General features: G+C 50.2%; 8 protein-coding genes across 8 annotated transcripts; 4 read left to right on the forward strand and 4 right to left on the reverse strand.

Moving 5' to 3' along the window:
• Positions 1-208: 208 nt before the first annotated feature.
• CI109_106354 (uncharacterized protein) lies at positions 209-7,331 on the forward strand (the record flags this gene model as incomplete). Its single annotated transcript, XM_032007064.1, has 9 exons — positions 209-296; positions 420-1,900; positions 1,956-3,205; positions 3,264-3,349; positions 3,404-5,478; positions 5,541-5,903; positions 5,961-6,661; positions 6,744-7,084; positions 7,237-7,331. The coding sequence occupies 9 exons, from the start codon at positions 209-211 to the stop codon at positions 7,329-7,331; spliced, it is 6,480 nt and encodes a 2,159-aa protein (XP_031858706.1).
• Positions 7,332-7,768: 437 nt separating this feature from the next.
• Positions 7,769-8,991, reverse strand: CI109_106355 (uncharacterized protein; the record flags this gene model as incomplete). Its single annotated transcript, XM_032007063.1, has 8 exons — positions 7,769-7,827; positions 7,902-7,998; positions 8,077-8,154; positions 8,220-8,266; positions 8,331-8,388; positions 8,459-8,516; positions 8,617-8,701; positions 8,859-8,991. 8 exons carry the CDS (start codon positions 8,989-8,991, stop codon positions 7,769-7,771), a joined length of 615 nt encoding a protein of 204 aa, XP_031858705.1.
• A 410-nt stretch (positions 8,992-9,401) lies between these two features.
• CI109_106356 (uncharacterized protein) lies at positions 9,402-11,674 on the forward strand (the record flags this gene model as incomplete). The annotated part of the gene is made up of 5 exons (XM_032007062.1): positions 9,402-9,836; positions 9,915-10,210; positions 10,287-10,874; positions 10,929-11,424; positions 11,519-11,674. The coding sequence occupies 5 exons, from the start codon at positions 9,402-9,404 to the stop codon at positions 11,672-11,674; spliced, it is 1,971 nt and encodes a 656-aa protein (XP_031858704.1).
• A 180-nt stretch (positions 11,675-11,854) lies between these two features.
• Positions 11,855-13,494, reverse strand: CI109_106357 (uncharacterized protein; the record flags this gene model as incomplete). Its single annotated transcript, XM_032007061.1, has 6 exons — positions 11,855-12,611; positions 12,735-12,787; positions 12,878-13,096; positions 13,215-13,256; positions 13,338-13,409; positions 13,477-13,494. The coding sequence occupies 6 exons, from the start codon at positions 13,492-13,494 to the stop codon at positions 11,855-11,857; spliced, it is 1,161 nt and encodes a 386-aa protein (XP_031858703.1).
• A 276-nt stretch (positions 13,495-13,770) lies between these two features.
• On the forward strand, positions 13,771-16,500 carry CI109_106358 (uncharacterized protein; the record flags this gene model as incomplete). Its single annotated transcript, XM_032007060.1, has 1 exon — positions 13,771-16,500. One exon carries the CDS (start codon positions 13,771-13,773, stop codon positions 16,498-16,500), a length of 2,730 nt encoding a protein of 909 aa, XP_031858702.1.
• Positions 16,501-17,669: 1,169 nt separating this feature from the next.
• On the forward strand, positions 17,670-21,955 carry CI109_106359 (hydroxymethylglutaryl-CoA reductase (NADPH); the record flags this gene model as incomplete). The annotated part of the gene is made up of 6 exons (XM_032007059.1): positions 17,670-18,581; positions 18,659-18,770; positions 18,909-19,385; positions 19,440-21,355; positions 21,415-21,488; positions 21,553-21,955. The coding sequence occupies 6 exons, from the start codon at positions 17,670-17,672 to the stop codon at positions 21,953-21,955; spliced, it is 3,894 nt and encodes a 1,297-aa protein (XP_031858701.1).
• A 446-nt stretch (positions 21,956-22,401) lies between these two features.
• CI109_106360 (uncharacterized protein) lies at positions 22,402-24,192 on the reverse strand (the record flags this gene model as incomplete). Its single annotated transcript, XM_032007058.1, has 4 exons — positions 22,402-22,852; positions 22,990-23,088; positions 23,428-23,697; positions 23,924-24,192. 4 exons carry the CDS (start codon positions 24,190-24,192, stop codon positions 22,402-22,404), a joined length of 1,089 nt encoding a protein of 362 aa, XP_031858700.1.
• Positions 24,193-24,718: 526 nt separating this feature from the next.
• On the reverse strand, positions 24,719-26,994 carry CI109_106361 (uncharacterized protein; the record flags this gene model as incomplete). The annotated part of the gene is made up of 11 exons (XM_032007057.1): positions 24,719-24,812; positions 24,866-24,976; positions 25,046-25,174; positions 25,233-25,418; positions 25,486-25,782; positions 25,893-25,990; positions 26,052-26,068; positions 26,133-26,213; positions 26,279-26,307; positions 26,460-26,563; positions 26,851-26,994. 11 exons carry the CDS (start codon positions 26,992-26,994, stop codon positions 24,719-24,721), a joined length of 1,290 nt encoding a protein of 429 aa, XP_031858699.1.
• Between the last annotated feature and the right edge of the window lie 218 nt (positions 26,995-27,212).

Here is a 27,212-nt window from a genome sequence, read left to right on the forward strand (position 1 = left end):
ATAACAATAATCACCGCCCCTTCTCTCTCACAAGCATCCCCTCTCCGTATCACGCTTGAGCGAGCAGAAGGGTTGAGATTCTGAAAAACCACACATCAAAAGGATACCCCATCGTCGATTTGTACATCAAGTTCGGATCGACTTTTCGCTCGATTCATTTCCCCGAATCGGTTTTCCCCTTTACGACAAATTAGAAGGATAATACATCATGTCTGGTCAAGGTCAGAAGAAGGCGGGGGCAAGGGATTTGTCGGGGTTCAACTATGGTGCTATGAGTAGTTTGGTTGTCAACCAAGGTGAGTTACTTTCCGAGCCCAATAGTCTCAAAACCATGACATTCCGCATGGTGGCGACATGTGTGTGCGTGTGTCCATTCCGTGTCTACAGATCGCTGACCAAGTGCAACTCATGATCTTCAGATCGATCTGTCCTGCGTACCGACGAGCCCACCGGTACCGCCGAGTCGCTTGTTGGTCGTATCAACCTCAAAGATATGGGATCTCGTGTAACCCGTGAGACTCCCAAGGATTTGGAGAAGAAAAAGGCCAAAGCGAAGATCACCTCAGCGGATGAGGTTGAACGATCGATCCGTCGTGCGCAAGAACGGTCAACAGCTCGGTTTGGTGCCGCGGACGTGCTGGAGAGTGTCGCCCAGATGGAGGGATTGAGATATCGACCTAGAACAGCAGAGACTAGAGAAGTTTACGAGTTGCTATTGGGTCTGGTCCACCAAACACTGGGAGATCAAACGCAGGAAGTTGTCAGAAGTGCGGCCGACACAGTTTTGGAGTCACTCAAGAGCGAAGACCTGAAGGAGTTTGACAAGCGAAAGGAGGTCGAGTCTGTTCTTGGATCTGTGAAGGAGGACACATGGAACCAATTGGTCAACCTTGGAAAGAAGGTGACCGATTACGAGGAAGAAGACGAGGCACCTCAGGGTGACGACCGACAACAAGCAGTCGACCAGGAGGGAGTCGCCGTCTTGTTCGAGGACGACGATGAGGACGACGACGAAGAGAACTTCGAAGTGAAGCAGGGCGATTCGGAGGACGAGGACGAAGATGAGGATGATGACGAGGACGCGGAGGGATCATCAGACGAAGACGGAGAGGCGGCAGACGAGGATGACGCTCTTGTTTTGGGTAAGGAGACGACACGAACAAAATCAAAGTCCGACAAAGTCTCTCCCCACGAGGTCGACGGTTTCTGGCTTCAACGATTAATCGCCGCTTCCTACCCCGACCCCGTCCAATCTGCAGATTTCACCACCAAAGCTCTCGAATTCCTAGGTTCAGAAACAGAACTTCGTGATCTCGAGAACTCCCTCGCTGAGATGTTCGGTTACGAGAACTTCGAACTTGTCACCACTCTCACCAAAAACCGAGAAGTAATCGTTTGGTGTACCAAGTTGGCGAGAAGCAGTGATGAGGAGAAGCAGGATGTCGAGGTGGCTATGCGTGAGAAGGGCGTCGGATGGATCTTGAGAGAGCTTCGAGGAGGACGGGACAAGGAGACGGCGAACAAGCAAACCGAGATCCCTGTGTCCACCAAGGCGACTCTCGAACCAGGATCTGTCGCACAACCAAGACGTGTCATTGACATCGACTCTCTCATCTTCACTGAAGGTGGTCATCTCATGTCCAGAAAGAAGGTCAAGCTTCCAGAAGGCTCCTTCAAGCGACAGATGAAGGGTTACGAGGAGATTCACGTTCCTGAGCCCAAGCGACGAGAGATCGTTCCCGGAGAGCTTGTCTCGATCTCGCAGATGCCCGATTGGACACATCCAGTGTGGGCGAGCGTCAACACTACCAAGCTCAACACCATTCAAAGCAAGGTCTACCCGATTGCTTTCGAGTCAAATGAACCCATGTTGATCTGTGCTCCTACTGGTGCTGGAAAGGTGAGTCCCGCTTGGTCGTGGCTTTTTGCGGACCTCAAGCTGACATATCCACTAGACCAACTGTGCTGCCCTTGCCATCCTCCGATGTATCTCCCAATTCCTTGACCCCGAGACCGGTTACATTGACCGTGATGCGTTCAAGATCATCTACGTTTCCCCCATGAAGGCGTTGGTGCAAGAACAAGTAACTGCTTTCAGCAAGCGATTCTCAGCTCTCGACATTCGAGTTGCTGAGTTGACTGGTGACAGTCAGCTCACGAAGCAACAAATTTCAGAGACCCAGATTATCGTCACGACTCCTGAAAAATGGGATGTCATCACTCGAAAGTCTACCGATACCAGCTACACGAATCTTGTTCGATTGGTCATTGTCGATGAGATCCACTTGCTTCACGACGACCGAGGACCTGTCCTCGAGTCCATCCTGTCGCGTACGATCCGAAAGATGGACCAAACGCACGATGAAGTCCGAGTGGTTGGTCTCTCTGCTACCTTGCCGAACTACAAGGATGTCGCTGCCTTCCTCCGAGTCGACGTCAAGAAGGGTCTATTCTACTTCGATGCATCGTACCGACCGGTCGGTCTCAAGCAGCAATTCATTGGTGTCACGGAAAAGAAGGCCATCAAACGACTACAGACTATCAACGAGGTCTGTTACGAGAAGGTGCTCAACCAGGCGGGGAAGACTCAGACAATTGTCTTCGTGCATTCAAGAAAAGAGACTGGCAAGACCGCTGCATTCCTTCGAGACATGGCGATGGAGAAGGACACTTTGGCGCAATTCATCAACCCAGAAGGTGCTTCACGAGAAGTTCTTATCCACGAGGCAGCACAATGCAAGGACACCAAACTGAAGGATCTCCTTCCTTTCGGTTTCGGTATCCATCACGCTGGTATGAGTCGAGAGGACCGAATGACCGTCGAAGAACTCTTCCTTGATGGTCACATCCAAGTCCTCTGTTGTACCGCTACCCTCGCCTGGGGTGTTAACCTCCCCGCGCACACTGTCATCATCAAGGGAACACAAATCTACAACCCGGAGAAGGGCAAGTGGTGTGAACTTTCACCTCAAGATGTACTCCAAATGCTGGGACGTGCCGGTCGACCTCAATTCGACACATACGGTGAAGGTATTATCATCACCAACCACGGAGAATTGCAGTACTACACCAGTTTGATGAACCAGCAATTGCCGATCGAGAGTCAATTCGTCTCAAGAATGGTTGATAACCTCAATGCCGAGATCGTCCTTGGTACAGTGAGGAACAGAGACGAGGGTGTCCAGTGGTTGGGTTACACCTACTTGTAAGTTTACCACATTATTTGCATTACCGGGGATATCACAGTTAATGATCATGAATAGATACGTGCGAATGCTTGGATCACCGGCACTCTACAATGTCGGGGCTGATTACATGGATGGTGACTCTACCTTGGTCCAGAAGAGAGGTGAGCCTAGACACTGCGAGACTGACAAGGTGCCTCGTTGACGTGATTTCTCAGCCGACTTAATCCACTCTGCTGCCGTGCTGCTCGAGAAGGGCGGATTGGTCCGATACGACCGTACAACCGGTATCTTCCAGAGCACTGATCTCGGTCGAATCGCTTCGCACTATTACGTTGCTTACAGCTCCATGGCTGTATACAACAAGCATCTCAAGCCAAACCTTACCATGATCGACCTATTCCGAGTCTTCGCCCTCTCCAACGAGTTCAAGTTGATTCCTGTCCGACAGGAAGAGAAGCTTGAGCTTGCCAAGTTGATCGAGCGAGTTCCTATCCCCGTCAAAGAGGGTGTCGATGAGCCTGTGGCCAAGGTCAACGTCCTTCTTCAAACATACATTTCTCAGCTCAAGCTCAGCGGTTTCGACATCGTCACCGACATGGTGTTCATCCAGCAATCCGCTGGTCGTATTATTCGTGCCATGTTCGAGATTTGCTTGAAGAAGGGTTGGGCAGGACCCATGCGAGCGGCTTTGGACCTTTGTAAGATGGTGGAGAGACGAATGTGGAAGTCCATGTCACCTTTGCGACAATTCCCGAGGATCCGACCGGAAATCATCAACAAAGCCGAAAGGAAAGAGTTCCCTTGGCACCGATACTTTGATCTCGACGCTGCGGAGCTGGGAGAGCTTATCGGTCTCCCTAAATCGGGTCAATACATTGAGAGTTTGGTTCACAAATTCCCTCGACTTGATCTCCAAGCGCACGTCCTCCCTCTCACGAGATCGCTGTTGAAGATCAACGTCACCATCACTCCCGATTTCGTTTGGGATCGAGATATCCACGGATCAACTCAGGCCTTCTGGATTGTGATCGAGGACGTTGACGGTGAACACATTCTCTTCCACGACCAGTTCGTCCTTCGAGAACGATTCGCACAGGATGAGCACTATGTCACGATCACAGTCCCCATCTCCGAGCCCGTTCCTCCCAACTACTACCTCTCCGTCATCTCTGACAGGTGGTTGCAATCCGAGACCAAGCTGCCTATCTCATTCCAACATCTCATCCGACCCGAACCATTCCCTCCTCACACTCCTCTACTCGAGCTTCAACCTCTCCCAATCACGGCTCTGCACAACAAGCAATTCGAGAAGCTCTACCCCTTCGACAACTTCAACAAGATCCAAACCCAAGTCTTCCAAGCGCTTTTCACCACTGACGACAACGTCTTCATCGGCGCCCCGACCGGCAGTGGAAAGACGATATGTGCCGAATTTGCTCTTCTCAGATTGTGGTCAAAGCGTGATCCACCAAGAGCGGTCTGCATCGAGCCATATCAGGAGATGGTGGACCAGCGAGTTGCGGAGTGGGCGGAGAAGTTTGCGCCTCTCGAGAAAGAGGTTGTCGGCCTGACCGGTGAATCCACAGCGGATCTCGCTTTGTTGAGAAAGGCAGACGTCGTTGTGTGTACACCCAACCAGTGGGACTTGCTCTCTCGACGATGGAAGACGAGAAAGGACGTCCAGAACATCGGTCTCTTGATTGCCGACGAGCTTCAACTCATCGGTGGTGATGTTGGATCCACTTACGAGGTCATCGTTTCTCGAACACGATATGTCGCTCAACAGACCGATACCGCTACCCGAATCGTCGCATGTAGTGTCTCGCTCTCCAATGCTCGAGATCTGGGAGACTGGATCGGCGCTTCCTCGCAAACAATCTTCAACTTCTCACCATCCGCTCGACCATTGCCTCTCGAAGTCCACCTTCAATCGTTCAATGTCCCTCATTTCCCTTCGCTCATGCTAGCAATGGCCAAACCGGCCTACCTCGCCATGGTCGAACACTCAGCCAGTCGACCGACGATCTGTTTCGTCGCGTCACGAAAACAGTGCAAGTCTACCGCTAATGACATTCTGACCTACTGTTTGGCAGACGAGGATGAAGGGAGATTCTTGAACGTTGACAAGGAGGAGTTGGAGCCTCACTTGGAGAGACTGCAAGATAAGGATTTGGCGGAGACCTTGAGATACGGTATTGGTTATTACCATGAGGCGTTGAGCAAGTTGGACAAGAGGATTGTGACCGGTTTGTTCCAGGAAGGAGCCATCAAGGTTCTTATTGCATCAAAGGTGAGGTCGATAGTCGAGGCGCAGAAACGAGGACATAGCTGACATTATACTTTATCTGTTAGGATACTGCTTGGAGTCTCCCTGTCACCTCTTACATGGTCATTATCATGGGTGTCCAGTCTTTCGACGGTCAAGAGCACCGATACGTTGACTACGCCATCGCCGACGTTCTTCAAATGATGGGTCGAGCTTGTCGACCATCGATCGATACCTCATCCCGATGCGTGCTCATGATCCAGCAAACTCGAAAAGACTTTTTCAAGAAGTTCTTGAACGAGGCGTTACCTGTCGAGTCGAGCTTGCCAAACTACATGCACGATCACTTCAACGCTGAGATTGTGGCCAAGACTATTGAAAACAAGCAGGATGCGGTGGATTGGTGTACTTGGACTTGGTTCTACAGACGGCTGATGCAGAACCCCGGGGTGAGTAGAGCGTCTCGAACGAAGCGAAGACAATATGCTGATGTCTTCTGTGTCTAGTTCTACAACCTGCAAGGAACGACACCAACCCACGTGGCTGATTACCTCTCCGAGCTGGTCGAATCGACCTTGAACGACCTCGTCGCCTCGGACTGTATCATTGTCCAAGACGAGATGGACACCTTGCCCAACAACCTCGGTATGATCGCCTCGTTCTACTACATCTCCTACGTCACCGTGGAGACCTTCTCGGCCTCGATTAAGGAGTCTACGAAACTCAAGGGTCTTTTGGAAATTGTTTCTTCAGCTCACGAATTCGAGACTATCCCTATTCGACACCACGAGGACTCTATCCTCGAAAGGATCTATGATCGTGTTCCCGTCAAGGTCGCCAAGGCGGATTACAACTCCCCATACTTCAAGACGTACTTATTGTTACAAGCTCATTTCAGTCGAATGACCTTACCTCCCGATCTCGCTATTGACCAAGCGACGATCCTCGGTAAAGTGACAGGTCTCCTTTCGGCCTGTGTCGACGTGATGTCGAGTAAATCGTACCTCAACTGTTTGGGTGCGATGGATCTCAGTCAGATGTGTGTACAAGCTGTTTGGGATAGGGATAGTCCCCTGAAACAGGTGCCATACTTTGATAATGATGTGTTGGCGAGGTTCAAGGAGAAGGGTCTGGATTCGGTCTACGATATCATGGAGTTGGAAGACGATGAGAGGAACGATCTGTTGAGAATGAACGACAGGCAACTGTAAGTGAAGCATTTTTCAACCCATCAACATCTTGGGGTTTACATAAGGTACGAGACGCTGATGTTGAGATTCTGTTCACAGCGCTCGAGTCGCCAAATTCGTCAACTCATACCCCAACATCGAAGTCTCCTACTCTATCGAAGATTCTTCCTCTCTCACTTCTTCCGACCCCATCACAATCAACGTCACCCTCGATCGGGAAGCCGATGAATCTGATCCCGACGACCAAGTGGCAGACGCACCCCATTTCCCTCACAAGAAACAAGTATCGTGGTGGTTGGTCGTTGGTGATGACAAGACGAGACAATTGTACGCCATCAAGAAGGTTACGGTGAAAGCCAAGTTGGAGACCAAGTTGGAATTCACGCTACAAGAGGGACAATATGGTTTGAAATTGTATTTGATCTGCGATAGTTATGCTGGTGAGTGATCTCCTTACTCTCTCAAGTCCGGAATAGCGGCCGAGTGGCTGGCCGACGTCAATCTCTTGCACAGGGGGACGAGGTTGGGTTAGAAGGGGGGGATCGCGATCTTAACGAACAATGGCTGATTCTTTACTTTTCTCTACTTCTAGGCGCGGACCAAGACTTTGACCTCGAGAAATTGACAGTCGCTCAAGGCGAGAGCTCTGACGAAGAAGATTCAGACGAAGAGATGGATGAGGATTAGGCGGTATGATAAGTTAGCAAGTGTCAATGTCGACGACCATGATGAGAGGGGAGAGCAGAGTATATAACGGATATAGAGGAAAGAACCGATACAGAACAGAACATAAAAGTGTATTCCTGGCTGCATGCATTGATCAGAACGAACAGGGACGTCACAGTACACTGAGCTTGGACATGGTCCTATTTCTGCATCTTAGATTCGCTGAATCGCACACGGTCGGCGTGCGGCGTGGTCTCTACGATGCATGGAATGAGGAAACGACTACAAATATAGGAATGGAAAGCCCATTGGTGGGTGATCTCGCTCCCGCTTCATGGGTATAGTCAAATCACCTGAATGGGTGTATATAGGGTAAAGCGGAGAATGTGAATCGGCAAACTATATGATATCACCAAGGGTATTCGGAAAACGTCATTGGCACTGAGGCAATTTCTCTCCTAGTCATAAGCCTCCTCCGCTGACCTTCGTGCCAATCGCTTGACCTTTTTCTTATACGCTACGAAGAAAACGAAATCACCACGGTCAGCATAAGAGTCCCACTTGTTTGATTCAGAGGGGAGGGTGACTCACAAGGGAAATCTTCTCTGACTTCTTTAGCAGCGTCAACGTTTGCGGGAGAGTTGAGATCGGGAACATCTTGCGAAAGGAGGGAGATGACGGAAATGAGCTAGAGTTGGGCGGTCAGCTAAAGTCCTACGTATCGACATGAAGAAACCAGAAGCTGAGAGTATACGATGCAACTTACAACACTTTCGACTGTGTGGACTGGTAACCATCTTTCTCCGGCATCTTCGTATCCCCACTCATCTTCACCCGGTTGATGCTACAAACAAGAGAAGGAGGTATCAGCTGTTGGCTTATTAGTGTGAACGGGGCATGCCAGCTCACCAAGATCGACACGCAAACTTCGCCCCTCTTATCACTCGAGTTATACACTGTCGACGAAAGATGAGCTTCTTACACTAGCTTGAGACTCATCCCCCAAGCGATATAGCTCACCATTAGGATGCCACATCTCAGAATCGAAAATCATCTTAGGTGGAAGTATAGGATATTCCTATCATGGTTGTCAGCTTCAAGTCCTTGACAATCCTGCAACCAAGACGGAGAAGCTAATCAGTACTAACGGGAGGGAAGATGAGTCTCGCTTTCAGGATAGCTCCTTCGTACAGCGTGTCTGCGGGGCTGTCCAAGTGGAAGGGTACGAAATAGTACAATCAGCTTGAACCCGTTTGCGAGTACAACCCGGAATGGTAGCTGATGGTAGTGAGGAAGGTTTGCTCACCCTATGATGACAATTTGCCATTCTAGGATGTTATCGTCATCGACTAAACCGGCGCTGAAGCCATCAACCGGATACTTTTGAAGATCTGGAGAGAGTGAAAGGTAGTCTCAGCGTCGCATTCCTCGAAATCGCCCGAGGAGGAAAGAAGGAAGGTACGTGGTGATCATAAGCACAAGGGTGCAACGGAGTGCGATGAGCCTGGCTGTGGTAGGTAAGGATGATTGATTAGGAACCAGACTGACCCAACAGTTGCTTTCTCAATATCAGAGAACAGTTCGAAGTCGCTGAAATAGGTGTCCCAGGCTTGGTCGATCCCGGTCTCGAGTTAGGATAAGGTGATGAAGCTCCGTTGGTGGAGGAACGAGCAGGTGGCATGGTGGATGGGTGTCTGTGTGTGTGTGTGTGTGAGCGATTGGGTAAGGATTGAACAAAGACGATCGCTGGTTCAAGAGTGCTGGTCAGAGGTGTCTGACGAGGGCTAGATCAAGAGCAAGGTCAAGACGAGGTATGAATGTAAATATATAGGGGTAAGTATCGGTTAATGATTCACTCATTCGTAAAGTAGTAGACTGGACGCGAACAATGAGGACGTCACGGTGGCAAAGTACTCCTCGTAATGTATTATTTACACGTCATGTTGGATAGAAGTGGAGGTTCTGTTCTACGCTTATCACGTGGTTCGTTCTTACGCTCGCACAAGATTTCAACAAAAGTCAAGTCCACCCTGGTACAACTTCCTCTCAGCTTCATCTGTCTTCGACTCGAGTACAGCATAGCATAGCAAGATGGTCACTTCACTACCCAAGAGCAAGACTAGCAAGTCTTCCTCAACTTCCACCCCTGCAAGTTCCTCATCGAATTCCCCTCTCAACCAAATCGTGAAGCTCGAAACTACTCTCTTGAGCGATAAATACGACCCAAACCCACTCTTACCCCTCATCGCTTTGGCTAGGAACGAATCGGCTGAGATCGTGCACAAAGCTGTGTGGGCGTTACATCGTGTTTTCATCAAGCTCATCAATGATGGACGAATAGGCGGATTGAATGGTGATTTGGCGGATCGAACTGCTGGTTCCAGTGGTGTTGATGGTGATGATATTGAGAGGGAGTTGGAAGAGGGCGGTGAAGAGAGAGAAGTGAAAGCTTGGGTCAGGGAGAGATTGTTGGAATACGTGGAGATTCTAGGTGGACTCGTCAGAGATGCTGAGCCAGCTTTGAGGGTGAGTAAAACCGCCGATGATACCTGTTCAACTGATAAATCGCTGACTGATTGACATCTTTCCTGTTTCATCTGTTAGACATCCTCCGTTCCCCTTCTCTTCTCCCTTCTACCTCCTCTATCCATCTCCGTCTCGCCTACCAACTCCCCCTTGATTCACATCCCATACTTCCGACTACTCCTACACTACCTCATCTTCCCTTATACGTCCTTACGAGGGGCGAAGCCTAAATCCAGTAAGGGATGGAAGACGATCGCAGCGAATCAAGTGGAAGAGGACGAAGGGTTTTTGCCTCCAGACGTTGCCAAGATTGTGGTGGACGACTTCTGGGCCAAATATGATGATATCAGATGGGCATTCTTCAAGGAAGCAGCGTGAGTGGAGCCGTTGCTTGTTTTTCAATTATAGTGATGTCTGTTCTGATCGCTGTTCATTGTTCTCGCCGCATAGCAACTTGATCCTATCCCAGACGACCGTCTTGCCTCACCCACAAAACCTTCTCTCCCAACTTCTCCCCCTCGTCAACCTGCCGAAACTCCCCGAAGATCTCAACACCTTCTACATCCCCTCGTTCTCAACTCCCCCTACTTCGTCGTCATCGCAAACTGTGAAGAAGCTCAAGAAGACCAAGAAGGGCAAGAGCAAAGGTGGCGAAGTGGATGCTCTCCCTGACTGGATGAAAGAGTACGAGTCGTCCGGCTCCGAATCTGAAACTGAGACACAACCTGGTGGTGGTGGGAAACCTAAACGAAAGAGGATATCCCAAATGTCCGTCCACGCATCAGTCTACTCTGTCCAAAGTCAAACGACAGTCTACACAACTCTGTGGGAGAACGTCCTTTCCTCTGTACCGCTCGATGAAGTTTCGACGAGAAAGATCTTGGTTGGATTGCATGGTGAGAGTGGTATTTTGGGACATTTCAAGCCTGAAAGAAGGTTGAGGATAGCAGATTGGTTGGGTAGTTTGGTGGATGGTGGTGGAGCTATGGCAATGTTGGCGATGAACGGGTTGTTCGTCCTCATCACCCAGTACAACTTGTGAGTGCTGTCAAATGATCTAATCTCATATGAAGCTAATTTTTGTTCTACTAGCGAATACCCTCGATTCTACGAACGATTGTATGGACTGCTCGACAGAAATGTCATGCACGTGAAATACAGAGCGCGATTCTTCCGACTCCTCGACACTTTCCTCTCCAGTTCTCTGATCTCTTCATCCCTCATCGCATCATTCATCAAACGATTATCGAGATTATCACTCACCGCTCCTCCTTCCGGTACCATCCTCATCTTGCCCTTCATTTACAATCTCTTCAAGAGACATCCAGGATGTATGATCATGCTTCAACGACAACCGACTTCGATCGTCGCAGCCCTCACGGAGGAAGATCAAAAGCTGGTCGATCCATATGATGAGAGTGAGGTTTCGCCATTGAAGACAAAGGCTATAGAGAGCAGTTGTTGGGAATTGGCAGCGTTGCAAAAACATTATCTGGCACCCATCGCGACGCTCGCCAAGATCTTTGGCGAAGTGTTCACCAAACCAGAGTTCAATATGGAGGACTTCTTGGATCACGGATATGGTACTGTGAGTGGTGACATCCTCATGTATCATGGTTTCTGGATAAACCGTAACATCCTTATTATCTGCTTACTGACGCTGCTTCTTCTGTTTCTACTAGCTCTTCGATACCGAGTCCAATAGACGGATCAAGAACCCTCCCGCTTTGTCAATGACTCTTGAGACAGCGACAGAGGGCGAGATCGTGCCTTTCCCCAGTAAGGAAGTGGAGCGACAAGATGGAGGTGATACCGTCTCGCAGCTCTGGGCTTTCTAGAACAATGTAGATCTACGAGTTACAAGCATGCATGTACAGTATGCATTCGCAGTTGCACACTACAAGTAAAGACAACAAGCATATGCGCTCCTCTAGCAATGTGCAATTACAGTCCGTCCGTGCGTCCGATAGCAGTCCAACAGCAACAGTTCCTCCACGTTCCCTTAACCTGCCTTTTTGTCATCTTGCCAAACGTCTTTTACCCAATTTACCGCCACCACCACTCGCCATCTTCCTCTTCATATCTGCCAATCTCTTCTCCATCTCTTCCTCCTCCTCTGCTTCTCTCTCCCTCTTTGATCTTTGGGAAAGCTTCTGTCCTGTGGGGGGTTTGAATTCTGTCGTACTGGTAGAATCGGAGGGAGCAGAACTACTCGGCAGAGCAGGGATGCGTGAGGAATTGTCCTTTTTCGAATTCGAATTTGAAGGAGCAGGTTTTGATTTTGGTTTTGCTCTGGGTGTAGGTTCGGCTGAAGGAGATCGAGATCTGGATCGCATTGAGGAAGAGGAAGCGATTTTGGAAGGTGATGAATTTGCCTCCCCTTCGGGAGGAGAGGTGATTCGACGAAGATGATGTGTTCTCGTATTACGTGTGACTGGAGGTGATGACAATTCTTCGGATGGGCCAGCACTGGGAACCGGACTCGGACTCTTCCCTCTTTTCTTCGGCGTTGACTTGGACACTGACGTTGGGTTGTCCTCCCTCCGAGAAGAAGATACCTTTGCAGCCTTTGTCTTATTCGCACTTGAAGTGCCACTTGTTGAGCCAGTCCCGCTGAGAGCTTGACACATTTCCGGATCACTAAGCACTTCGAGACTTCGCTCTATTGGATCGGTGGAAGTGATATCCATCCGACGATCTTGTGCTATTAGGGAAGTAAGAGGTGAGAGGAGATGACGAGAGAGGAGGGCGAGAGGTCTTCTTCCTTTTATTTCGCTGCGAAATGGGAACGTGACTTGTCAGCACGAGTCGTAATGCTGGACAGCAACGGTCGCAGGCGGTCCACCAGGATCATATGAGTGAGGAATGTGTCTCGGTTGAGGAAGACGACGCACGTACGTGAGGTTGAATATCCATGCAAAACCTTTTGTCCGTAATATCATGACCAGATCCTACACTTGACGCATTAGCTTGATCATCACTCCAGCTATGGCAGCGGACCATGAACAGCTAGTCCTGTGAATGAGGGATAGGGGACTCACGTAATCCCTGTCCACTTTAACTTCCAAATCCACCCCATCCCCTTTTTCCATCATCACTTTCAACCTCTTCATCCCTTCATCTACCTTCTCAAACGGATCATCGTAATCTTCCCATTCGGTCTGTTCTTTTTCAGAGAGAAGTTGGGTAGATGCCAAGAGTCGGGATTGAAGAGAGTGACCGAAGAGGATTTCAAAGTTGATAGATGTCAGATCCGTCGTCTGTTGTTGAAGAAGAATAGGTTCAGCAGTAGTCAGGGTGAGGAAGAACAGAACAAATTGGACTGGCGTGTGCCGTTGAGTGTCCTGTAGACTTCGAGGGGAAAGTATATATACATACCATGAAGATGTAGCCTGTCCGATCAGGGTGTCGGGCGTATTTCTACGTCAGTCATATCATGTTTAGCTGCTGAAAAGTCAAGTCGCATGTTTCCCACGAGCGAGCGAGTTACGGTAAACCCACAAAGAGATGTGTCTTCCCATCTTGATCTTTCTTGCTCAACCACGGTGAACCCAGCAAAACATCATCGTATTCCTACAAATGGGCCGGATTCAGCTCTGCAGTCGAGAATCGTTTGAAAGAGCTCGTATCACAAGCTTACATCTGATAGATCTGCCATCTTCCGGTATACGCTCCGCACGAGATAAGCATGTAGAGAGGTGGACGAGCTGGGTTTGTTGATGATCTACAACAACAAACTCCAGGTGTCATACTGCTCGAAGGCTCGTGCCTGATTCCACGTGGCGTTTATTACCACCATTCACGAACGCGAACTCCTCCCCTTCCGCCTACATCGTCGTTCGGTCACTTCAACATCATCTTTCTCGCAGTACTGTCAGAAATAGCGTTACAACCATCGGTGTCATCACTCCCCGCTTCGGCGCATATACCCATCATGTCATCTCCCCCGCTCTCACCTCCTTCGCAGCCCTCCGCCTTGTCAACGCTCGCTACCTCCCTCGACGCACACACCTCCATCCCGTCTTTTCTTAACTCCCTCCTTGCCCCCCTCTTACCGCCAGCCCTCGCACCTTCTCAGCCGCCGCAACCTCCCGAGCTCGGACCTATCGACAAACAGCTGAACGAGCTTCTCACTCAACTCTCCCTCTTATCACAAGATACTTCCTCTGCTCTCGAACAAAGTATCCATGACATCTCACGGACTGTCCCTCGACTCGCATACGACTTGCAATTCATGCGTGAAAGCGCCAATGGACTACAAGCGAGTTTGGGAATCGTACAAGATCGAGTCGCTCGACAAACGGATCTGACATCCAACGGTTCTGGCTCTGACTCTGTCTCTGGGACTGGGACTGGGATTGGAGGTGAAAGTGAGGGAAGTAAGACGTATCGATCTTTGGAGAAATTGACACATCTCGATAAACTAAAGACGAGGTTAGAATCGGCTCGTGATATCTTACGCGAAGCTGAATCATGGTCGACTCTCGAATCTGAATTGACGACACTTATCGCGAATTCTGAATGGACGAAAGCGGGTCAACGGTTACACGAAGCTTCCAGATCAATGGTTGTCTTCCAAAATACCCCGACGGAATACGATGATAGGAAAAGACTGTTAGTCAGTCTACAAAACGAGCTAGAAACTTCGGTCAGTAAAGCTCTGAAGGAGAGTCTGGAAAAGGGCGGAGCGGAAGGGACGGCGGAATGTGCGAGGTTTTGGGACGTTTTCGTCGATATGGATAGAGAAGAAGAATTTAGAGGATACTATTTCAAAGCGAGAAGAGCGGATCTGCTCTCAGATTGGAAAGATACTTTGATCACAGAGACATTACCAACGGCAAGAAATACTCCCATCATCGATGGTACGACACAACCCTCGATCAGATTCACCACTTTCCTCCCCCGGTTTTATACGAATATCCTCAATACTCTTAATGTTGAAGTGGAACAGATCCCACTCATTTTTCCACCTCAATCAGCACCATCTATTCTCGCTACTTTCCTCCAAACGACATTCGACGCCCTCGACCCTTCCTTCGCAAGCAGACTTTCTGCGGTGGTGGAGTACCACGGATCGGAAGCTTTGCCCGAACTGATACGTGCTTTCAGAGCGACGGAGGAGTTGAGCGTAGCTGTACAAGGGTTGTTGGATAGAATGACGTTCAATACTCAAGGTGGACTACTGAGCGGTAGTAATTCCGCTCCTGCAACTGCGACTTCGCCAACGACGATAGCTGCGAACGGTACATCGCCTGGCGTATCAGGTCCATCACCCTCCGGTATGGCTCGAACTTCGTCCAAGAGACTGTCCATCTCTTCGAGACGGTTCTCGAGAGCTCCAACGAGCTATTCAGATCCCACACCGGTAGGTACTGGCTGGGAAACGACGTTGTACGAGCCATTCTTAGATCTACAATCGACATATGCTACTCTCGAACGAAGGTATCTCGAGAGCGTGTTGCGCTCAGATCCCGCTCTTCAATCGCGGGCGAGTTCAGGCAAAGACGAAGCTCGAGCTTTGCTTGATCGCACAACCGCTCTTTTCGCCAAAGCAGACGAAGCGATTGTTCGATGTCATACCTTCACGCACGGGTACGGATCGCTTGGACTGCTCTCAGCGCTCGAAGCGTACGTCTCGACGTTTTTGGATAATGAGCAGAAAGCGATGTTGGATATGGCGAAATCGCAAGATGGTACAGGGAAGAGCAAAGAAAGGGACGAGTTGGATTTCGATGGATTGGACTATTCGACGGAGGATTGGGGTAGTTTCCAAATGGGTCTTCATATCCTCGAGAGCTGTCGAGATGTCGCGGGAAAGCTGGAAGCGTTTGAGAAGCGCTTGAGAAGTGGGTTGAGTGGAGTGGAGACGGTGCTCAAAGCCAAATCTGGCGAAGGATACAAGATCACAGAAACGACATGGGGTGCAATCCTCCTTCTTCAACAATCAACGCTCAACTCTGCCGACCTGCACGCGCTGATATCGAATCCTCCATCACCGATCCTGCCAATATCGAAGAACCGCCTGGAGACTTTCACGCGTTCAGCACAATTGTATCTCCAATCGATCATCCTCGCTCCGCTGATTGCCCAGCTTGACACGTATCAAACGTTGGGCATATGGTCGAAGCCTGATAAAGCGCCGAGAAAGGGCGAATTGCAAGTCCCCACATTCAGTCTCAGTCCCACAGACGTGATCAGTAAAGTGTCGGAGGGGTTACTGGATTTGCTCAGAGTGTTCGAAGTGTGGTCTGCAGAGAGCGGATTGGGATGGAGTTTGTCAACTTTGCCTTTCATCCAACTACCACCACCGAACGCGAACGCACAAGCAGACGGGGAAAGTTCGCCACCACCGGAAACAGTCCTGTCAACGTGGATCTCATCGTTGGCACTCACACTCCTCTCGCATCTCACGACGACGACCTTACCGTCCATAAGGAATCTGTCCAATACGGGACAACAACAATTGAAAACGGATATAGGATATCTGAGTAACGCCGTACGTGCGTTAGACGTGGAATGGGAAGAATTGGCAAGGTGGGAAAGAGCGGTGGGGTTGGATGAAAGTGCTTGGAGAAAGGCGGAGAGGGAGAGTGAGGCAGAGGAAGGGACGGTGATTAGACGGGTGGCGAGGATGAGAGGGTGGACAGAGAGGAGTGGAGCGTAGTAGAAACTAACTTGCATAAGATGGAATGCGGGATAGAAACGTATGCATGGGTTGTAACATAGTATCGAATGATCGCACTACAGGATATCTCGTCCGATCATTCACATAATTGCGTGGACGTCAAGTTGGTCACGCGCCGCGCCGAGTCTAGTTCAAACTGTACTTGTTCGTTGTGCAAAGTGGAACGATGTGCTATTGAAACACAGCAGTGATGATACGATCATTATTGGAAGTGTAACAGGTCGATTGCTGCTCTGCGCTGTAGTGTACGAGACGTTGCCACTTTGTCATCTCCATCAAGTCCGTGTTCGGCTCGTACCGTGTCCCCGCAGCTACAGTATTGATCGACGTCATAAACGGAGGAGGGGCGGTCCATTAATAACCTGGGCTGCTGTCCCATCTAGGTATTCAACTGGAATTAGAGGTTGATTCAGGGTATTCGTAATCGTTCAATTCCACTTTTCATGTCCGTTATTCCGGTTCAACGCTAATAAAGCTAGGATCACCCACCACGCGTTTCCTATCCTCCCTGTCCTCCAAAATTGACTTCTTTGGGGCATCAGGGTCTCAATTGTCATTTCACTTTGTACCAAGTTACATGTGTCCAATCGTACCATTACAAAATCCATCAGCACCACCACCACCACCACCACCACCACGCACCCTTTTCCAATCAAAAATCAGTTACTGTCACTCTTCATTCCCCGTACCGTATCAGCACCGCCCACTGCACAACCGCACAAACTCGCCTCAACGCGAGGTGCATCACATAACACTCAAGACGGGTACCGATTCAACCACGGTGTGCACACCTACAGACTTGAACCAAAACAAAAGCTATAACGGACGAGCGAGCGGTTTTTTCGGATCATTTCCTATTATTATTTGTCCTTTGTCGGTATATTTCGACCATCATCAAACCAATACCTTTTTCGATTGTCCTTGTTACACTGGGATTTTGTTGTTCTGATCGACATCGTCTAGCACAACGGGTGGCGTGAGTAGGTTCATATCGACCTTTTTCTCCCTCTCGCTCCTTGTCGTAGTACATCACGCGATAGGAAAACGCATCGCGCCGCGCCGCACCACACCGACTTTTTTTGATCGTCTCGTCTGAACGCGCCGACGCCGCCGCCGCTGCTCGGACCAACTTCCACATACCCCCAAAGATGCTCCGATCCACACTCGTTTCCATCTCGTCGCTCGCGGCTTCCGCACCGATCGAGGTGATCACGACGACCTTTATCCTTGTCACTCTCACCTATTTCCAGATCCTTCACGCGATCAAGGGATCTGAATTTTTCGAAATCCCCTCTGCTTCTCCACCACCTCGACCAGTCCATCTCGTCCGATTGGCCCACCCACAACAGCTCGAAGATGCGCCGTACATCTTGCCGAGCAGTCGGTCTGCCTCTAGTTGGGTCGGTCATACCGCTTCTTCAAACGGTTGGTCAGGAGAAGACTGGCAGCCCGTCTCCGTGGGTGATTTCAGGAAGATAGTCGAGGAGAATGCCCTTTTGGGTGAATATCATTTCGACGTCGAGGTTGGAGGAAACACCAACGGAGAGAAGGCGGCGGTAGTCTTGGTGAAACAGATCGTGGTCGCAAGCGAAGGATACGATCAATCAAATCTTACCGAAGAATGGGAGAAATGGTTATTGAACGATTTCGCCGTCGAGGTCGAAGGTCGTTCATACTCCTATCAAGAACTGTGTTTCGATTGTTCGACAACGCCCAAACTCGTCGCTCATCCATTGTATCCTTCTCAATCAACTCTCACCCTTTTCCTCCAACCGCCTACTCCTCAGACGCCAACTCTTTCATATCTCAATCAGCTCAACCATCTTCCACCATTCACACCGACCAACTCCAACGTCACCATCCGGCTCCTCCCTCCCAGTGGAGGCGGCAGCTGGGGCTTCTTGCCCAGCTTTGACGGAGCAGGATTGTTCAGCGGATTGGGAGATGGACTTGTTCAGAGCGAAAAGGAAGAACAGGACATGTTGTACGGTTTGAGAAACGTCAAGTGGTTCGCGTACGCTGTTAGAGCATTTGGTATGCGTTTCTGGGCGTTGGCAAAGGTGAGTGCAAGCGAGCCTATGCTTCGTCAGCATGTCATGAAAAGATCGCTGATACTCTCATTCGTTGAAACTCGCAGAAAGCCGACTCTGCCGATATCTTCGTTGTTCTTACTGGTTACGTGCTGATGCACGGTGTCTTTGTGCACCTCTTCATCGGTATGCGCAAGTTGGGTAGTTCCTTCTGGCTTCGTGAGTCTCATCCCACTATACTCTCCATGATCACCACTGTCTTGTGGCTGTTGCAACCAATCTCGCCGATGTTCAAAAACTCGCCGTGCCTATAGGCAACGTGACATCTCCCAAATGCTAACCTAATTTCTTACATAGCCGTTGCTACCCTGGTATCGTCAACCTTTGCATTCCTCATCGCTCTTCTGTCCGCACACTTGCTCAACGTCTCAATCGATCCTATCTCTCTTTCCGAAGCTATTCCATTCCTCGTCATCACGGTCGGTTTCGATAAACCATATCGATTGGCCAAGGCCGTCCTTCAGAACCCCGATATCGCTCCGGTCCCAACTTCACCAGAGTTGACGCCTAGTCGGGACGATGTTGAGGATGATGGGACGGGTCTCGGTTTGGATCTTGGTACATTGCACAAGGAGTTGGCTCCTTTAGAGAGATTACAGCGTTTGGCGGAAGGCAAGGTCAGATGGGCATCACCCGTCGCTGCGAAGAAGATTGTCGTCGACGCTGTGAAGAAGTGTGGTGTCAGGATCGTCAGAGATTACGCTCTTGAGATTGCGGTCCTTAGCGTTGGTGCTGCGAGTGGTATCGGTGGTTTGAGGGAGTTCTGCTATCTTGGTGAGTAGCGCTGTTGGTCGTGTTTCATATCAGCATGTCTGACAACTCCCATAGCCGCCCTCATCATGGCTGTCGACTGTGTTTTCCTTTTCTCTTTCTACGTTGCCATTCTCAACGTCATGGTTGAGGTCCACCGAATCAAGTTGATCAGAGGTAACCGACGTGTCAAGTCCGTCCAGCGAACTTCTAGTAACACATCGCTCACCGGTCTCTCGAGCAACTCTTCGCCTACTAAATCTTTCTTCGCTCGATCTTCCGAGGAGGACAAAGACGGACAACCGGCAAATCCCATGATCCGACTGAAGCTTCTTCTCATCATCTCTTTCTTGACGCTTCACATCCTCAACCTGTGCACGACCCTCACCGAGCAAACTGCATTGAAGAGACATAACACGCACTCGATACCTCAATTCACACCTCGAGCGATGTTGGACCCTCGAAGTCCTACCTTATCGCCAATTTTGCAAGCACTTTACGACAACCAACCGCCAGAGACGGATATGGCTGTGCAGATCATTCCCCCTACGCATATCGTCATGACTACTGAGGACTACACTCCTTCGCGAATGGCTTCTATCGACCACTTCATGAGCGAGTGGACTCAGCTGGTTGGCGATCCCGTCCTCAGCAAGTGGATTGTCGTCGCTCTCGGTATCAGCGTCATCCTCAACGGTTACCTCCTCAAGGGTATTGCGTCCAACTCCATTGGTGGCAAGGGTCCGGTCGCTGCAGCTGCTCAGGCACTTGTAGGCGTCTTCGAACTCGGTGAACGAGCAAGGAGGGAGGCTAGCAAGTCTACTACTCCTCGAGGTCGACACAGCGCTGAGATCCCGGCCAACTTCCCGCACCCCGCTCCTACCAAGGATGGAGATAGTACTCCTAGAGGAGAAGGACGCGCGAATGGTCATGCCATCGGTCACGTTGTGGTCCCTCCCACTCCTACGGTACCGATTATTGCTACTCCTCAACCTCCTACCGGTGACGCTTCCCCCGCGAACTCTACGAAGATGACATTTGGTCGACGACCTCTGGAAGAGTGCATTGAAATTTACGCTGGTGGTGTCGGTTCCAGCAACTTGTCAGACGAAGAGATCATCCTCCTTGTTGAGAAAGGAAAGATTGCCCCATACGCACTCGAGAAGGTGTTGAAGAACCTCGAACGAGCTGTCAGAATTCGACGAGCTGTCATCTCTCGAGTCTCGTTGACGAGAACTCTTGAGGCGAGCGCTTTGCCGATGGCCGATTACGATTACAAACAGATTATCGGAGCTTGTTGCGAGAACGTTATCGGTTACATGCCTATCCCGGTCGGTATTGCTGGACCACTCAACATTGACGGTGTCACCCTTCACATTCCCATGGCTACCACTGAAGGTACTTTGGTCGCCTCCACCTCAAGAGGTTGCAAGGCCCTCAACGCAGGAGGCGGTGTTACCACCGTTCTTACACACGACGCTATGACCCGTGGACCCGCTATCGACTTCCCTAACATTACCCAGGCTTGTGAAGCTCGTATCTGGATTGACTCGAAGGACGGTTTCGGCATCCTCAAAGCGGCTTTCGACTCTACTTCTAGATTCGCCCGACTACAAACCCTTGAATGTGCTCTTGCCGGTCGAACACTCTACGTTCGTTTCGCAACGCAAACCGGTGACGCTATGGGCATGAACATGATCTCCAAGGGTACCGAAAAGGCGCTCGAGGTTTTGAGAGAAAAGTTCCCCGAGATGCACGTCTTGGCTTTGAGTGGAAACTACTGTACCGACAAGAAACCGGCCGCAATCAACTGGATTGAAGGACGAGGCAAGTCTGTCGTCGCTGAAGCTGTCGTGCCCGGTCATGTGGTCAAGAGTGTCTTGAAGACCACGGTCAAGGATCTGTGCCATCTGAACGTGAGGAAGAACTTGATCGGTTCAGCTATGGCGGGTAGTATTGGTGGTTTCAACGCGCACGCCGCGAACATCCTCACCGTGAGTATCAACTGGATATCTTGAAGTGTACAATCGGCTGATAGGTTGTGATTGTCTAGGCTATGTATCTCGCGACAGGTCAGGATCCAGCTCAGAACGTGGAGAGTTCCAACTGTATGACATTGATGGAACCGTGAGTGTGCGATCATCTGAACATCGTATGATACAATTGCTGACGATGCTATGCTCGTGTCCAGATGCAACGACGGCGCCGATCTCCTCATCTCATGTTCGATGCCCTCGATCGAAGTCGGTACCGTTGGAGGTGGAACGATCCTCTCACCTCAACGTGCTATGCTCGATATGCTTGGTGTGGCAGGAGCCCATCAAGCTTCACCCGGTGCCAATGCTCAACGATTAGCTCGAATCATTTGTGCTGCCGTCATGGCTGGAGAGTTGTCCCTCATGTCTGCTTTGGCGGCGGGACATCTGATCCAGGCGCACATGAAACATAATCGAAGTGCGCCAGTGACGCCGGGTGCTGTCACCCCGTTCGGTGGGATGACACCCCTCAGAGAGAGCATGTTGATCAATGGTCCTCCGCCAAACAAGAGTGAAAGCTTGAGGGTCAGTCCGGTCATTCCAACGGCTAGAATATAGGGGGTTTGTCAAAAGGGATAGGACATTGCATGTTAAACTTTAGGACGACGGAAGGAGATTGGGGGAGTTTTTGTTTCGTTCTTTTATTTTCTGTTGGACTGTTGGATTGGGATAATCGTACACTACACAAAACAATCTTCGCATATAGATATATATACCCTTCACATACATCAATCAATCAATAACCACAACATATACACCCGCACCGCACCGCACCGCACCCGCACCATCCATTTTGCAACGTTCGTATACATCTATATATCTTTATAGTGCAGTATATTGATCTGGATCTGATTCAGTGAATTTTCAATATCGAATCATGGGGGTATATATGAGAATGCATATGAGAATCGTACACGGCTAGCTACCAGATTCGCACCAAGAGACCAGATCATATGAAACTACCTTTCATACGGAGTCAAGTCAATTCTAAAAGACGACACATCTCACTTTGACTTGGACTTGAGTTTACTTCCACCGGTAGCGGTTTGTTTAGCTCTTTTAGCGACTGAACCAGAACCGATAGTTGACGATTTCTTCTTTGGAGTATCTTTCTCAGCCCCAAGTGTCTTCTTCGCCGCAGTCTTCTTTGCAGGTGTAGTCGCAGCCGTGGCGGGTGCGACGACTTCCTCCTCCTCCTCCTTCTTCTTCTTCTGCTTAGGTTCCTCTACCATCTCAACATCTCCCTTTTCTCCGTTGGAGGAGGAAGGGGCGAACCGTCCAGATAGTTTACTGCTCCAGATGGGCAACATGACAGATGTACTGGTTTTGATACCGATGGAAAGGACGTTCTCCCATTCTCCTTGAATCTGAGCGACGACAGAGGGGATGGCAGCGAGGAGGTTGGAGAGTGTTTCGGATGATGTGGAGGCGGAAGGTGTAGAGATTCGGATGGAGCTGTAAGTGGAAAAGAACAAGTTAGCGTCGTAATTCTTTCAAGCTTTTGACGTCGAGACAAGGAAAGCATGGCGCGGCTGATTGCCAGCGATACACATCCTAGTCTTGTGGGATGAGTAGAGAAACATTTCGCTCACCTGGAAGTTCCAGTAGTAGGGTGGAAGTAGGTCGATGAGATCGCTCGACCAAGTTCGGCCTTGAGGTCTTTTCGTTGGAGGTTGACGGGTATGGGTTGTCTGGGGGGTTGGGAGTGGTCAGTATAGTTCTCGATATAATCGGATGTATGCAATCTTTCCCCTCCTTCCCCGTTCGTAAATGCCACGAGACAGGTGCGTTATCGTCGTCCCGGCGTAGGAGTACAATGCTGGACCCTCAGCAATCACCAAAACGTGATGTGTCGCGCCAGTGTAATGGGACCTGCCTCAAGACCGTCTCTCCATTGCACCCCCTGCCCACATGACCGGCGTCCGTTCCGCACCGCACCACACTACATTGGACCTCACCGACCATCATACCAAACACCACACCACTGCGCGACACCACGCCACGCCACGCCAGACCTCACGTCGACTCACTTCTTCGCCTCAAAGAACATTTTCCCCAACAATTTCGGCATGAGAGGGACGATCCTCTCATCGCACAAGAAAACCTCGTGATCCCTCATCAACTGTCTTCTAGCTTCGAACGGCTTGAATTTCCCTTTGAGCTTTTCGACGCCTACGACCCTGGACATGAATTTGATAGAGTTGTTCGCGAGGAGATCTTTGTATTCCCTCTGAGGGGATTTGACGAGGAGACAGATCGATGTGGTAGGTGGGGGTGGGAGAGGGGGGTGAGGGAGTTGGCTAAGGGGGAAAGGGGGTGGGTCAGCTCGAGTAGTAAGAGAAAGACAAAACAAGGAAGTGGGGTCGGTGAAGCAAAGCAGAGCAAAGGGGGACTGTAGTCAAGCTGGAGCTAGAGTACAAGCCCAGCACAACGATGCAAGCAGCCTGCCCCATACCCGCAAGTGCCGTCTCCAGACGACCGACAAACAACGCAACAGCTTCGCCGTTGCGTCGTTGCGACACTCACATCTTGACAGGTTTCAAACTCTTCCTCGTATTTCCATGTTTGGTATTAACGACCAACCAAACCTGTTCTTCTCTAGGCAGCAACTCTTCTTCCTCCTTCTTCGCGCTCTCTTTGACATTATGAGCTAATAACGCATCGACCGCTTTCTTCGCTTGGGATTGGGAGAAGTTGGAAGGTAAAGCAGCGGGGGGTTTGGGAGATTTGTTGGTGTTGGATGAAGAGGAAGCTTTGTTCGGGTTACCGGCGAAGAGCTTGATAGGAGGAGGCATGTTGGAGTTATAAGCTGAAGCTTGTACTTTTATGGTCAGGATGGTAATGAGAGACAACAAGGCAACAAAGATGACTGTATCTGATCTGCGACTCTCCCTTCAGACGTAAGAAAGATTTCAGAAAGTGGACAAAGATAATCCCAACTTTTAAGGTGGAGTGATAACACCACGTGACTGAACATGGGCGAGAACAATGCCACCTCACGCTGCATGGCCCTTTACCACCGCCCCCTTGCTTGCTATAGGTCATGCATTGATAATCTGATGGGGTATCCTGCATCCATATTCACGTATGCATGTATTCATGTATGCCTGCTATCTCTTCTACCGCATAGCTTTGTATGCTTTCTCCCCATAATCCCTAATCTCGTTACTTCATCCGAGTACCAGAAGCCACACCGCTCGTGCTGCCACTCTATCCCAATATACCCCTCTATCACTCTCCGCCACCACAGATGCTTCACGCCAGAGCCTAAAGCTTCTGACCAGCATCTCTCGCCTCACATCGGACGCCCGAAGCTACCGCTTATTTGTCCTTGGCAGCTTCCACATTCTCGACCCACTGACCATTCGCGTCCTTGTGTCGCACAGTGAAGCAGGCGAGACCAGTGTACTCGCATCTGTCCCGATACGTCAGCGTTTACTGCGACGTTGCTGCTCTGTGCACACTCACATTTGCCAGATGACCTCTCGTGCAAATCGGACGTAGTTGAACAACGCAACGACAAAGGACATAACGATGAACACGTTCGCAGCGACAGGTGAAGCTTGGACGAGGGGAGTTCTGTACAGAATACGTCAGCAGTCGTCCTGGATAGTTGCCAGGATCACAGATCTTGACGACGGCACTCACCGACCAAAGATCCACTGAGAGTTGGCATCGATCGCACCGAATAATGAGTAGATCATCATACCGTTCCAGTACGGGAACGGCGACTTGGTAACATGGGCGAGGATGAGCTGAGAGACCTGGTACGAGAAGCTACATCACCGATCCTGTCAGCCAACATTCAAGTCATCGAGTTGGGAATCGCACTCACGCCATGCCCCAGTATCCCAAGAAAGGCAACATCCTCGCGTCATGTACGATAGAAACACCGCCTCGCACTTCAGCTTGGAGCCAAAAGACAAGGATGATGACGTGGGTAAAGAAAGGGAGGTAACCCAAGAGAGGAGCGAGGAGCGGCTTGCCGTTCTTCCTCCTGGCTGCAATGACGTTGTGGTAACTAAAAACGATAACAAATATATCAGCAGGCTCCCTTGATCAATACGGCTATTGCTTGAAGCACTCACCTGTTTGCGATGTTACCAACTGTCCCCAAAGCACCAATAGCCATGAATGCAACGTTGGCAGGAATAGTCTCCAACCTCAATCCACCCTTCAATCCGAGCACTTGGTCAAGCTTCTCGACCAAATGAAGAGTGTCGGGGATAGCCTTGAAGATGGGAGTAAGGACGGGTTTAGACCAGAATCCAGGTCCCTCGGGGTGGAAGGCAGTGATCAGGTAGATACCGCAGATCATAAGGATACCCTCAACAGGTCCGGAGAAGGCGGAGAGGTAAAGGGTACCGGTGTGGTACTCTTCCCAGCTGCGAAAGGATGGGATGTCAGCTTGGAGTCAGGTAGTATCCATAAGGGAGCTGAAAGGGCTTCCGCGGCGAACACTGCAGGGACTGCTCTCGTCAGCACGGAAACTCACGTAGAAGCGTAGAAGTTGCACAAGGTCGCGGCTTGAGAAGCGACAGTCCACCAAGATCTGTTCAGTCCAAGGGCGTGAGAGCAAAGGATGACTTCGAGCTGTGAACAGTTATCAGTATCAGTGACAGGTACGCAAGAGTCGGCGGTGCGAGTCACTCACAGTGGTGTTGATCGCGTCTGTGATAGCACATGGTCTAGATTAGCTACCTGAGCCCTCTGCAAACTAGACTAGTCTACTCACCACATCCGTGGTCGAACATCTCTCCGAGGGCACTGGCCATACCAACTCGTCGAGCCTGTTTACCATCGATGGCATCCATACCTGAGGCAGATAGTCAGGTTTGGTCCTGCGTTCCATGGCTCTCGAATGGCAGACAGCGGACTTACTCTGGTAGGCGAAGAGTCCAATTGCCCATCTATGGCAGGGAACGCAGTATCAGTCAAACTGTTTTGCTCCCAAAAGACAACTGAGAAGACGAGTACAGCCAGCATGACTTGCTTCGCGGGCAGATGTGGCATATCTGGGAAGGGTAGTGAGGGATGAAGGAAGTGGGATCAGAGGACGTACGAGAGATAGACCCAGCTAGGCAAGACTTTACCAGCATAAGTGGGATCGAAGACAAGGAGAGTAAAGACGTTGGTGAAGACGAAACAGAGACCGATGAACGTGATCTATGAGGATGGGACATTGTCAGCCATGCAGTTAGACACTCGTTACGGTCACGGTATCAACGTTGTTTCGTTCGTCCAGCTTGTCAGTCCGCACTCTGCCAGCTCATGCCATTCGCACGTGCAGCTTCAACCACCAGTCCAATTCCTCCTCCTTCTATCTTCAAGTACTCTAGAGCGATGGCATCGCGTCTCCGTCCTGGAGAGTCCCATGACCACCCGCATCCCTGTCCAGCGACGTAAAGAGCGTATCTGACTTCTGATCGCTGATCAAGATCAAGACCACTCACCGTATTAGGTGCCAAAGTCTTTGGGAAAAGCGTCACCAACCAGGTCCAGAACGGACCTAGGACATGTTTCGAGACTATACTCTTATCGATTCCGGAGTACTTGTACGCATCAAGACCTTTGAATTGGGCTTTGGTTATTCTCATCTTGCAAGGACGAGTGTCGTCGTCGTTATTGCGGTATTCTGGTTATGGATTGGGGGAGGTGGGAATTGGGGACTGGGGGTATGACGCGCTCTGCTTGTCTTTGTCGGAATGACAACCGTGGGTGGGTAGGTAGGTTTGAATAGATAGATTGGACTCTGCAACTTGCGACTTGCGACTTGCGATACGAACGCAAACAAGCAAAAGAAGCAATGAGAAGG

Source organism: Kwoniella shandongensis, chromosome 12 (assembly GCF_008629635.2).
Source record: "Kwoniella shandongensis chromosome 12, complete sequence".
Lineage (NCBI taxonomy): Eukaryota > Fungi > Basidiomycota > Tremellomycetes > Tremellales > Cryptococcaceae > Kwoniella > Kwoniella shandongensis.